Source organism: Durio zibethinus, chromosome 2, assembly GCF_047325235.1.
Source record: "Durio zibethinus cultivar Kanyao isolate XHJ-2024 chromosome 2, ASM4732523v1, whole genome shotgun sequence".
Lineage (NCBI taxonomy): Eukaryota > Viridiplantae > Streptophyta > Magnoliopsida > Malvales > Malvaceae > Durio > Durio zibethinus.
In genome coordinates, this window is record NC_143163.1 from 32,147,387 (window position 1) to 32,161,252 (window position 13,866).

The following is a 13,866-nucleotide window of genomic DNA, read 5'->3' on the forward strand; positions in this document are numbered from 1 at the left end:
TGATTACTAGTAGTAATGTCTCTTGGTGATTGGCAGATATAATAATTCTCTGCCGGCAATAGTAGGAACCAAGTGAACACCTTGGTTCTGGTTCTGACACATGACTAAGTCAACGTAAGATCGATAGTCCTGACTAAATTACAAGAAGCTTCCCTTTGGGTGTATGGCTGAAAACGTACAAGTCCAAAACAGCTTTATGAAGGCCAAGCTTGTTGCCGCGTCGGATTTGCCATCCTCATGTGCTTCACGTGTTGTACCTAACTTACAAAAATATTCAAAAGAAAAAGCTGAAAAAAGTAATCCATCGACAATTTCCAATTGCCGAATTTTAAAAGCTGGATTTTCTTTTTGACGTAGAATCTCAAATGGAATGAATATTCTTGTCACCAGATCCACGCTGTAAGTTAATCCCATTTTCCGTGATTCTTTGTCTTAATTTGTCGTTGCCAAAGCTGTTAGATTTCTGCTTCGAATGTTTATTTGTTTCTGATTCTGGGTTTTCTGGTCTCCGCCTTTATCATTTCATTGTAACTTTTAATGGGTAGTGATTCCAATTGGCCTGTTTTTGAATAAGAACCTTGAATTTTGCTGCAGACGATGATATATTGCTATGAATTTGGCTCAAAGTTGTTTCATTTATGAATTATTTTTTTTAATCTGGGGTTACTTTAGAGCTGGCTTTGATTTATTGTATAAAAGGTTTGTCTATGGGGATAATTGTTTCTTCAATCTGATTATAGAAGTTTTTGATGGTTTACATTCTTACCAAGTTTTCTAAGTATAAAAATATTACCTTCAACAGATGTGCTTTCAGTTAATCAACTGATGAAAAGACTTGAAAAGATACTGCTAATGGGAGTAAACAAATTTTGGTTTACTGAAAAGATTTCATCCCCACACATTCTGGGGCTGTAGTAGAAATCAGAGATACGGCTTAATGCTCTTGACCTATCCAGAACATCTGATTAGAATATGATTTCTTCTTCAGGTTTATTTGTAAAGTCAGGTTAAAAATACAATAGATAATTCTGAAGGTTGTCTGAGTGTGAGTGGTTTGTTAGTTTAACTAAGGGTCTGTTTTATCTTTTCTTTGGTACGGATGATGACAAACCTACATTTAACCTCAATGCATAAGCTTATGTTTTATGTTATATCATTCATCCTGTATTTATTCGAAGTTATACAGGTTTGGTGGTTATACACTTTTGCATCTAACATTTGGAATGCAGCATAGTCAAGAAACTAATACCTAAGTTCTATGATAGTTATCAAAGTATCTTACCACCAAGCCTGGCATTCTCTGCTATCCATAGCACTTGCTCATATTGTAGTCTTATCCAAAGCAATGACAAAGAACACATCCTTTTGTAACTTTTGTATCAATGTTTAGATTTTAACAGGTGAGATGGAAGGGAAAAAAATAAGCATGGATATTCCTAGGAGTGACAGAAATGGAAAACCAAAGGTTCTTGATCCAGCATTTTCTGCCTTTTTTGTTCAGCTTCCCCAAAAACTTCGAAATTGTCTTAAGGTTAGTCATGGCTCCTATGTAGAGGGGAATTCATTCTGTGAAAGCCATGTTGATGGATGGGGTTTTCTATATTAGAATTTGAATGACAAGTCTCTATTTTTTGTCACAGTCACAACTCAAGAGATTACCAAAAGATAATGATGGAATAAAATCAGTGAACCCTTTTTTTGGGAAGGAGAGGGCTTCATCTGCTGGATTGGGGATAGATCTGGAGAAACAATTGCAAGCATGGAGAGAAAATCCATCATGGGTCAATCAACCTCCAGAAATAAAGGTAAAGAGTGTTGGGAAATTTTGCTGTTTCATTCTCAAGAATGATGCTAGTTTCGCCCTTTTTCTCGGACATGATGTCTATCCTAGAATATGGTTTTTAACATTATATCGGTCAAGAAAAGGACACTTTCATAGTATTTTATTCTTATAGGCAACACTGAAGAAAAATCCTGGTTTCTAATTTTAAAGATAATTATATATCCAGCACTACATTGCTGCCATCTTACGTTCTTGATTGCTTCATTGGATATTTTATCTTAAGAATCTATCAGTTGGCAAAGTATTAGGAATCTAGTGTCATTCTTGGCAGGTCAGTGCTCCAAAAGGTTCTCTTTGCAACCTTAAGGCAAAAGTTGATGTTGGGTTGCCTCCAGATACAGTGTATAATATTGTAACTGATCCTGATAACAAGAGAGTTTTCAAAAATATTAAGGTGAGTGGTATATTTTAACCCTCAATAGTAGATGTGCAGTTTTCTATCATGGTTAGACCTAGCAATTCATGTTTCAGTATCGTGTTTCGTGTTGTGTTTGATATGTATAATGACATGAATTATTAAAACACGAACATAACACGAATTATAAAATGTGTTTAAATCCTAAACATGGACATAACATGTTTATTATATGTATTACATGCAACATGACACGATTAACATATGTATAATTAATCCATTTAAATACGATACGAATAACATGAATAACACGGATATACACGAATAGACACAACTAACACGAATATATAAAAGAACACGATTAAAATAATAAATAATTATAAATTATACATTATTTACAACTTAATAAATTGGACATATTAATAATATAAAAAATAATTACATATTAAAAAAATAAAAAAATTTAATACCCATTGAATATGTATTTAATATATATATTTAAATTTTAATATATATTACATAATTATATTAATTTTTAGTATCAAATTTAAAGTGATAAACTATTAAAGATTAAAGAATAAAATAATAATATATAGGACTAATATTAATATTTATATTATATTTATACTATTAACATAAAAAAATAATTTTATAATGATTATTAAATGAGTATCATAATTAAATATTTAAAATAGTTTTTATATAATATTAAATAATTAATTAAGTATCATAGTTAAAAGATTAAAAATTAAAATAATTTTTATATGTTTATATTAAATTAAATAAATATAAAAAATGTGTTAAATGTATTAAACATGTTAATGTGTACTTGTATGACAAAATTAAATTAAACATGTCATATTACGTGTTTAGATGTGTCAACACGTATAAAACATGAATTGTGTAGTATCAAAATTTATGTCGACACGAATAAACATGAAATACATTTTTTTAAAACACGAACGGTTTTTTTCATGTCGTTTTTATGTTGTATTATTGTATCGTATATAAAATTGCCAGGTCTAATCATGGTACAACTACCAATTTGAGGCACTTACATTTGTAGCTTCAATGTTTCAAGCAGTTTCAGAAATTTCTGATTTTTATTTAACAACTGATCTTCTGTTTCAGGAAGTGATATCTAGAAAGGTTTTAGTTGATGAAGGTCAAAGACAGGTGGTTGAAGTGGAGCAAGCAGCTTTGTGGAGATTCCTTTGGTGGTCAGGGACCATCTCGGTTCATGTTCTAGTGGATCAAAACAGAGAAGATCACTCGGTAAGGATATTTTTTCCAATTATTTGATTTTAAAATCCATAAATGAGTTCTATCCGTGAGAAGTAGGACTTTGGTTTTTGTGGTGCTGAGTTACATAAAACAATTTCAACCCTAAATGTTCTGTCGTGGTTGCTTTTATAATGTTTCGAGTACCTGACTTCAAAAGATTTTTATTCTGCACTTAGCCAAGCATTTAATTTCTTTGGCTTAAACTTATCCTGTTCAGATTACCAATGCATAAGTTATTTGCAAAAAGGTCATGCATGGGTTACTAGCAGTTGCTTTTAATTCTAACGATGACTGTTAGCAGATGAAGTTCAAACAATTAAACACGGGATTTATGAAAAAGTTTGAAGGCCATTGGAGAGTAGAACCTGTTTTTGTGGATGAGAAAATCTGTTTTCCTTTCAAACCTAAAACATTGGCAGAGTATTGTTCATGTACCGGGGGTAAAGGAAGAATTGGGTCAAAGGCGAGCTTGGACCAACTGATTCAGCCAGCCATTGTCCCTCCCCCACCCATTTCTTGGTATCTAAGGGGAATAACTGCCAAGACCACTGAGATGCTGATAAATGATCTACTTGCTGAAGCTGCCAGACTCACGGGTGGCTGTGACACTGAAAATTCAAACAAGGAGCTTAGATTATCTGAGGAAATAAGTTATCATCACCACCACCAAGATGAGCAGATATACGACATTAAAGAAAGATGGAACTTACGTAGGAGAAATGTGAAGCAGCATCGTAAGAAGCTGTCGACTGCGGAATCATTTACTTTTTGATTAGTTTAATTTCATCTGTAGTCTGGTGACTGTTGCATCAGTATTTTATATGAAAATTGTCCGACAACGTTTTAATGATGTTTCCATTTGAACATTTGAAATATTTGAAAAAACATTTGTATCGCTTATGTAGTTCTAGTTCAATGATAATAAAACATAAATTTGATAATTTATTTATTCATGTCTATCAATTTCATATTTAATACGATTAAAACATAAAAATTATTATATAACAATTCGTATTGACATTTCAAATAATATTATTTTTTAATTTTTGCAAAATTCATATATCATTTTTGTTAAAATTTTAAATTTGTCTCATTATATATTTTTTGGTGATTAAAATTGTCAAATTTAGTAATGCATGATTAGTCAATGAATATAAGAGCAATAAATTTAAGTCAGACATTCCTGATAAAGTAATTGAACTATTTTCTATATTATTAAGTCATTTGTACTCGCAGCACAAGCAATAAATCTTGTTGAGCAAAACAAACCCCCAGAAGATCATATAGCCAAATGTAAGTCTCACCAGAATCGAAATGGAAAGTTTGCATCCGAAGTACATCAGATATTCAGAAGAAAAACAGTTTGAAGTAAATGATTTCATTAGGAAAAAAAAAAAAAAAAGCACTAGGTATATGGTATATGTAATCTACGGGAGATGCAACACAATCTTGTCTAATTGTGAGTTGTAACCCCCTTTATTGCTCTCCATATAGCTTTCCAAATTATTAGTCCTGCGATGTATCTACTATGCTACACACGTTCTTCAAGATTAAACTTTGTAACTTGCATATTTGCCTAGAGACTTACATAAGAATCACTTCATCTTGTATGCTGCATCTAAGTTTGAGGTGGCTGTAAGTGCTACATTCCGTATACGGTACACTCAATACCTTCATTCTCATTTGAATCACTGTTTAGCGAGCAATAAATCTTATCTCCGGCAGAGGATACGCTGATGGGGAACCTTGGCAGTATTTTATGGACCATCAATCCATGTAGACTCTGCTTCTCATAGCTCATGAATGCACCCAATGCCCCAAGAAAACCTTCATGCCGCAAAAACATTGCTTTAGCCTCACCTTTGGACCTGCAACATGCATTTCAGGGAAGAGAGCAATATAAATTAATCGAAAGTCAAGAAGTCAAGGAAGATGGATATTGGTAAAAAGACAAACGTTAGAACGTGACAGCTTTCTAGGCAACTGGACCTGAAATCGACCCATGGAATTACGTAGCAAGCAGCAAGACTAAAAATAAGATGGCCAGCTCATGAATTTTATTTCACTTTTTATCACAAATTACTGAAGACAATCTTTTTTTTTTTTTGCTGGCAAAAGATCACTATTAGGATTTCAAGGAGGTTCCTTGTTCCTCCTTTACTGAATAGAAGTTTGCAATAACAACTAACTCTCCAAGGTCAGCTTTCACATTTAATTTTCACTAAAGATTCCATTAAAGGATGAATTGAACTTTAGAAAATGAAATCATTTAGCAATCAGCATCAAGTGTTGAAGAACTATCATTTGAGTTTCATGAAAGGTAAAACATATAAATGCATTATGATGAGGAGTGTAAGGGAAGAACTAACACCATAATAGTTACCAGAAATGAACAGCAACAGAAATAGTGTCCAAAGTATAGGCATGACCCCGAATAAAAAAGCCGGCAAAAAATATCCGCTTAAGCCCAAATCTAAGTGCATTCAAGTAAGAGATCTGGGGAAAAAAAAGGAAAATGAAGCCAACAGAACAACCATTAGTATTAATTAGAAGCCACACCAAAATATCTCTTTTTTCTTTAATTTACTTAAGCATGATGCATATAAGATACTAACATGAGAGAAATCATGAAAGCAAAGTTTCTTTTTCTTTGAACCAACAAAAAAAATAATCAAACTACTGAAGACCTAAGAGCTGGTCCTGACAAAAAATTATACAAATAATTAGATACCTAAACAAATTCATTATACCTGTGAGGAAGGGAATGACAAAGCATAACCATATAAATCAATTAGGCAAAACAAGAGTCTAGAATTCTGATCCCAAAAGAGTTACTAATACTTGGATAAACAATTTACAGACAGACCAGGCATGAGAAGCAATATCTACTAATATTGAGGCCAAAATCCTTATATCCATACAAAGTTTCCATTCTAGTAGGCAAGCTTCAGGTTATAACTGTTTCATGATAGAAATTTGATTTACCATATGCCAGAAAACCATCACATAGCCACTAACCTGACCAATATTATTTGAAATCATTCGTAAAAGGGAGCGGGAGATGTCTTCAGGTTTGTAATCTTCCAGCTCTTTATTATCAGAAATGGCCTTGCCAAAGCTGGAAGCAATAGTTGTTGCAGAGAGACCAATCTGTCATTAGTAAAAGAGTTGTGAAGCAGTTTCTTGTTACATGTCAAAAAACCAAATATGGAAATTTACAGACTTCTGTTATGTTGAATCAAATTGAGGTCCTGTTATATGAAAACTCCATAAATACATCAATATGGAGAATGGGAAGTTCTCATATCTAAGTTAGAATAAAGACATCTCTGTACCTTCGCATAGTCCGTTCCACCATAGATATCACCAACAAGCATATCTACAACTCTATTATTTCCCAGCTGACTTAGCTCCAGCAACTCATCAAAACTAAGACAGAAAACACATTGGTTTATATACAATGAAACAATATATGATAGGAAACTAAAGATAAGATTAGACAACCAGATCATAATTACTTCTTGCACTTTGTCAAAAGTCTTCCCAAACCCCAGAAGGTGCCACCTCCAACGTTAGTTCCACTAACTCGCTCAAACTTGCCATCTCCATCCACCTATATACCCAAAAGACTTACAATTAATAATATATGTTAAAAGCCTTAGATATTACCAAAGTAATGAAGATATCAAGAATACCTTTATCATGCTAACACCAGACCCGATGTTAACAAGAAGATAAGGATATAAATCATTATGATCAATCTGAACAAATTCCTTCTGACCATCCAAGTATGTAAAGGCTTCTTGGGGGACTGCCTACTCAAAGAACAATACGCAGGTAGACAATGAGTATGTCAAAAAAAAAAAAAAAAAACACAGAAGCTATGTGCTAACCCTTATGAATATGTGACAAATATGTAAAATTAAAATTGTATTTCATTGCCATGCATATTTTGCATTGATAAATATATTCCTCCACCCTAAAAGGGAAAAAAGACTAAAGAAAGGTTCACACTAACTTTCAGAGAATATCATGACTGAGACTAAAAGAATAAATACCAAAAACTTCCAGATATAAACAATAATCTCTTTCATTTTCAAAAACAAAGACATGAGTACATTCTCTAAATCTAGAGATCTGAGAAGAAGAAAAAGGAAGAAGAAAACTTCAAAATCACTTCAGATAAAACTTGCCAAGACTCCACAAAGAGTCAGACCTCATAACAAAACCTACTAGAATAGTCTCATAGATAAAATAACTCCGCCATCAAATAGGCAATGCAACAACTGATGCATTCTCCAAATGTGCAATAGCAATCTGGAACTGAAAAATAGAATGGAATGTATGGTGTGCAGTGAAATTTTTATCAGCTACCACTGCTCATTTTGTATCTTAATTTCTTAGACTCGGTTTAGATATCCACTTTGATGCCCTATGTTTCATAACATTTCCTGGAAACAGCCTCCAGATTTCCATTAAGGAAAAAAGTTTAAAGCTTGTTCTTGGTTATTTATATTGCATAATTTGGAGTTCCTATTGTCATTAGTTTAGGATTTTAACTTTTCTAATTTTGGAAGTTATGCGGTTCCTATCCTCTTACAGGTCCAGAAGTGCTAATATCTTTCCATTGTTTCACTTACACTTAAGCTGCCCATAGCATCAGATTGTAAACAGTTAACCATTTAGACATGCAGTCGAATGTCAAATTCTGCATTTACATCATATTATCTGCTGTGATGTTGAAGATATCATAATCGTGACATAAAGCCAAAATGAATTCAAATATATGTAACAAGTATGCACAGATTTCCAAAAAAGTGAAAAGAAAGTGACAAAGGGAAAAAAACCATGAGCACACACACGTATTTGGGAGGACAACAGAAAGATTGGCTTCAAGATTAGTTGGAGGTTAAAAGACTACTTATCTTACAAGAGGACTTTAATAAGAAATAAGAAAGACTCCAATTTGTACATACCAACAAACATTTATGCAGTATTAGAATCCCACCTTAAGCAAAAAATTTGCACCAGTCACTAGGCAGTCCATTTCATCTTCCTTGTCAAGACTAATTCCGAGCTTTTCTTTGAAAAGGTCAGCAAATTTGTAAGCACCGCCACCTGTCGCCTGCAAACAGGTATTAGCCATTTAATATATCTTTATACCACAAAGCATCCTAAAAAATATGACTGAAACATGCAGTTAGAAAGAATAAGTTCTCAAAGCAGTAAATAGTTATAGCATTGAAACAAGCAGTCAGAGAAATAAAATAAAAAAAAAAGAAAAGAAAAGAACATTGATTGCATAATTAGTTAATTAAATTTATCAATTACTAAGAATAGATAGCTCCTATCTAGATTATAAAACAGAATATCTAGATATGTTGAACTTCTTCGAAAACAATAGATATACCAGCAAAATTTTACCTTAATAAAGATCTTGTCACTGGAAGGAGAAGTGCAATCATGGAAACCTGAATTCAAGTTTGTTAATAAGAAAATAAGCAGAAGCACTGTCAGAATAAAATAAGCTTCAAAAGCATATTCAAGAATAAGGACCTGAAATGAGCAATAGCAAGTGAGCAACATAACTACTCCGTTGGTTAATCAAGCCAACTGTCTTTCCTAAGTACTAACCAGCGAAGAACAAATAATTTCCAGCAACATAACGATATTTTATTAAAAAAAAAAAAAGATAAGGATAGTTTTTGCCCAAATCACATGATCCTAACACACAAGTACGAATATCACTGAACATAAAATAGTGGTCTAAGAAAAGAATAAATGATTTCCAAAATTCAACGTCAAAATAAGAGAAAAAAAAAAACTGTGGCACTTTTTATTTTTCTGGAGTAATATATTGCCAGTCATGTCAATATACTCTAGAAACCTTAAGCAAAATCAAAACACTTACCAGTGATTATGGTGGATATTGAGAATTTAATTCACCAACCATCTTTTGCATTTTATAGTTAACTACGAGTAGTAGCCCAGTAAGGAGATCCTAGCACATCTCTAAATGGTGCATGATACTGAAATATAGCTAGGGTAGGCTCGTGGACAAGCCAAAGCTCAACCAAAAATATAACTAGAAATAACTTTTACTGTGCTAAATGAGCTCGAATAAATACTTAAATTAAATTAAGCAGCTCAATCCTCATGTAAACTCAAATAAGATCCACCAATCCCTATTATTCAGGTCAGATGGCTAAGTTATAATCTATGGCAGTTGGAAATCAGACTTTCTTACAAGTTAAAAGCTCACTTCTTGTATATCACTCAAAGACTGCCAAAAATTAATGACATTCAAGAACTCCATCTAAAGAATGATGAGTACAACAAACGAAAGTAAACATACCACCAAGGCGAAGTTTCTTGGACCGAATGAACTCCAAGCAATCATTTATCTTGCTAGTTTCAAACTTTGCAAAATGAAGCCTTCCTTCGAGAATAGGTTGACTGGTATCACTATTGGAAACACCAAGACTCTCATTGTGGGACCTTAGCTCATCATTGTCTCTACAACTGTCATTAATTCTAGAGAAATATACCAATTTGATCAAAGAACCTGTCAACCAACACAGTTGATTGTAAGAAGTTTCATCCCTGAAATGTTAATGGTTAGATACTCTAAATGGAATGTGAAATAAAGACATTATTATAAATGTTTGAGTCCTTCTTTCAGTACATATGAAAAAATATTTCAAAAAACCGATGCTTAATTCAATTGGTTCGTACAGCTATCCTTAACAGATAACATCCAACAGGTATGGTTTCCAAATCTCACCACCCAAAGCCCCTTTCCCTATCCCAAGCTGCGCCTATATATATATATATATATATATATATATATATATATATTCGAACTTTAGACCGCAAAGGCTTAAACTCTCCTAATAACTGTAAGCCCGTGTCTGGGTTGTTCCATAAATCTTTCAGTCAGTTAACTAAACAAACTATAAATTCTAACAATGAATTAGGAAACAAGAAAACACTAACTAACAAGTAGATAATATAAGGTGAGGAAACAAAGTAGGTTTGAAGACATAACAAAGTAGTCCAAATCAGAAACAACCTTGTTAAAACAAAATTAAAACAGCGGAATTCAACATAGTAAATACGAAGAATTCAAATTGGGAAATAAATTGGCCCAAAACAGAAAAAAATTGGGAAATTCGAGAAATTCAAAGATTGTAAAAAACAAACCTCCAATATCGAGAGCCAAATGAGATATTTGACTTTGGGGTTGAGAATTTTGTTGGTTTGAAACAGCGGCGAGGAGATCCATTATTATTATTAGTATTTGTTTATAATTTTGTGCTTAAAGCCAGAAGGCAGAAAGAAAAAGGGTACTTATGTTTCTGGGTTTCTGCACCTAACCTGTCTTGGAAGAGAAATCATTATTGATTCTGTCAGTCAAAGGTTTTAGTGTGCCGTCTTCGGTCTGCACCCACTAGGCCATGCCACCAAACTACCTCTAACAGAAATTAGCCCCATGAAGCCCGGCCTTTTCTTTTTCCCATTTTTGGTTTAATTTTTTTTCTTTGGGACAATCAATAATTCAACACTCATTTTACATTTTTTTTTTGTCTTTTTTTACGTTAAAATATTAAAAAAAAACAGGTTTTTTTTTTTAATTTTCAAATAAGTTTTTTTATAGTGTTCAATTAAGTCTTTAACATATTATTATTTTTTAATTAAATCCATCTTAACCAAAATTGTTAAAATTTATTATTTTTTGTTACCTTAATATAATTTTTTGCTAAGCACCTCATTTTCTATATGATGGTCATTTTTTCACATTTATCTTTATAGACTAAAGGGTATAAAATTTTTCTAAATTATAATTAAAAGATTATTTAAACCTTATTTTTATTAAAATTAACCAATTTCATTAATATTTATTTGTATTCAGTTAGACTCTTATTTAGATAAAAAATTAATATGGTTCATTTTTTTGTAGATTAAAATAAAATTTCATGTAACATCAATAAAATAAATAAAAGTTTGCTACTTAACATAATTAATATATGTGAAAATTAAATAAATAATTTTTTTTCTTTTTTTTCTACTCTCTATCTCTATTTGAGATTCATCTAAGAATTTTAACTGATTATAATTTAGGGTTTGATTGATTAAAATTTATCTCATGATTAGATTTCATCCATTTAAAGGTTCAATTGAGTTGAAATAAAAAATTTAAGACTTGACTAATTCTAATAAAATGTTAAAAATTTATATAATTATTGAATTATAATTTAAGAATATTTTTTACCCTTTAGCCATGTTTATATGTCACAACAAAATAAATGTTTTGTAGACACAAATGTTTATCATACTAGAAATGAGCTTGCATGATGCCGTTGGTTCAAATTTTTTTATAATTAAAATAAATATTTTTAAATTATTTAAAATAATCCATAATTTATTTGTCAATTGTGGTGGTACATGTAGGAAATATATAAAATGACTATTACCAATGTTGATGTTCGGATAAAAAACCCCCAAAAAATAGATAAAGCATTTGCTTCATAATGGATTTGAGTACATAGCATATGACAAATTTAAGAGTTAATGTTAAATTTGTATCATTATTTTTTGAAGAAGAAAATACTATAGTCAAGAAAATTTATATTTTTTTCCCTAGCTAGTAAATAAATGATGATAGTATAAGAACAATAGGCAGCTCCAAAGATTTTTTACAAGATGAACAAAATCATTTGTCTTAAATCTATACCATATAATAAAAGTAGTCCCCATATTGGGACTGTTCATCTATTATTCATTAAGAGTCCAAAATTTTGTCAAGTGTAGCTCATTAACTGGTTCCTCAATTTAAAATTTTTTTTTTTTAGTTAAGCCCTTATCTTCAACATTCTATTTCTATTTATTTTCACTCAATGCAAGAAAAAAAATTAAAAATTGAGAAAAAATAAAAATTTGATCATAACAAACAGTTCATAGTTTTCTGTCTTTAATTTTTTTTTTTTTTTTACAAAAAAAAAAAGCTGATTTGGTTTTATTAAAAAATTTTTCCTTTTGTCAATCTAATGCAAACTTTTCAACTATGCCCTTTACCGAAATTTTTTTTCTTTTTTTTTTTTTTTTATTTAGAAGAGTAATTCACTCTCAGTAAAAATATAAATCAAAATGTAATGAAAATAACCAAAAAGGGAAAAAAATCTTAAAGGAAAGGGAAAATAATTATTAGCAATGACATTTGATCAATTTATACACTTAATTAAATGACGCATGTCCTTAATTGTAAAACTTGATTATATTGAATTGAATAAGTTATAATACATAGATTATAAAGTTTGCAATTAATTAAGTTCATAAATCTTATTTATCAATATCTTTATTTTTTATTATAAATTACATGAATCTAATTATTTATGAATTTAACTATCAATGAGCTTAATTATTCATAAATTTATAGTATCCGTGAACTTATTTAATTGAGGATGGATATATTTTGTATTTAGTGTCATTTACATTTAATATTTTGAGTTTAAATTCATTTATACTATTGAGTAGGATAAATAATTATGAATCAAACTCAAATTACATGAATCTAATTATTTATGAATATATGATATTTATAAATTTAATTAATTGCGGATAAAAGTATTTAATGATTAATTTTATTTAAATTTAATATATCTATTAAATATTATAAATACATATTAATCAAATCCAAATAATTATATTTTAGTTTAAATTTTTATGTTTCAATATGCTGTAAAAGTATAAAGTATTTGTTTTGTATAAGTAGAAATTAAGTTTTATTTTTTAATTTATACATCAATATGGTTGGTTCCATTTGAATGAATTTTTTTATTTATTCACCGGAGATATTATTTTATAAATATTTATTATTTGTCTATATTTAATAAAATTGTGATCGGAGCGAAGCCGGGTAATTTTCTAGTTTTCATAAAGGAAGGTTCCGTTTCTTTTAGTTGAGATGCTTCATATTAATAGTTTCTCTGTTTAGAACTTGTAAAATACTAAAAAAAACAATGAAAATAAAATTTAAGATAAAATGATCAAAAATAAGAAATAAAAAATTCAATCAGAATAAAGAAAATAATATATTTTAGTTTAAAGATATATATCATGCACACAACATCTTGTAATTAGAGGATTAAATAGGTTTAAAATGACAGGTGATTTAAAATTAACTAATAGCCGCCAATATAACAATTTGTAACTAAAAACTGTATAAATATAAAATTGACATATGCATTGATTGATTCAGTTATATTTGTGTAGCACACACAATTGCATAAGAATAGCAAACATAACATAAAATTGGTAAAAACATCCCAAATTATAAATAAATCCTTTATATCACAATTAGTATCATTTGAAATGAGCATATACA

General features: G+C 30.4%; 2 protein-coding genes across 4 annotated transcripts; one reads left to right on the plus strand and one right to left on the minus strand.

Annotated features, from left to right (window-relative positions):
* The first annotated feature begins 198 nt into the window (after positions 1 to 198).
* Positions 199 to 4,427, plus strand: LOC111317873 (uncharacterized). 3 transcript variants are annotated; one of them, XM_022920371.2, is made up of 6 exons: positions 199 to 399; positions 1,391 to 1,531; positions 1,641 to 1,805; positions 2,115 to 2,237; positions 3,330 to 3,473; positions 3,784 to 4,427. In XM_022920371.2, the coding sequence occupies exons 2-6, from the start codon at positions 1,406 to 1,408 to the stop codon at positions 4,252 to 4,254; spliced, it is 1,029 nt and encodes a 342-aa protein (XP_022776106.1). In that variant the 5' UTR covers positions 199 to 399; positions 1,391 to 1,405; the 3' UTR covers positions 4,255 to 4,427. The 3 variants fall into 3 exon arrangements, with proteins under 3 accessions (XP_022776106.1, XP_022776108.1, XP_022776107.1); XM_022920372.2 differs by having other exon boundaries at positions 277 to 399; positions 1,401 to 1,531; XM_022920373.2 differs by lacking the exon at positions 2,115 to 2,237 and having other exon boundaries at positions 262 to 399.
* A 242-nt stretch (positions 4,428 to 4,669) lies between these two features.
* On the minus strand, positions 4,670 to 10,958 carry LOC111317874 (pantothenate kinase 1-like). The gene is made up of 10 exons (XM_022920375.2): positions 10,686 to 10,958; positions 9,838 to 10,047; positions 8,907 to 8,953; positions 8,491 to 8,607; positions 7,178 to 7,297; positions 7,001 to 7,095; positions 6,818 to 6,911; positions 6,501 to 6,632; positions 5,866 to 5,978; positions 4,670 to 5,350 (listed from the first exon to the last, which is right to left on the minus strand). Exons 1-10 carry the CDS (start codon positions 10,765 to 10,767, stop codon positions 5,125 to 5,127), a joined length of 1,236 nt encoding a protein of 411 aa, XP_022776110.1. The 5' UTR covers positions 10,768 to 10,958; the 3' UTR covers positions 4,670 to 5,124.
* Between the last annotated feature and the right edge of the window lie 2,908 nt (positions 10,959 to 13,866).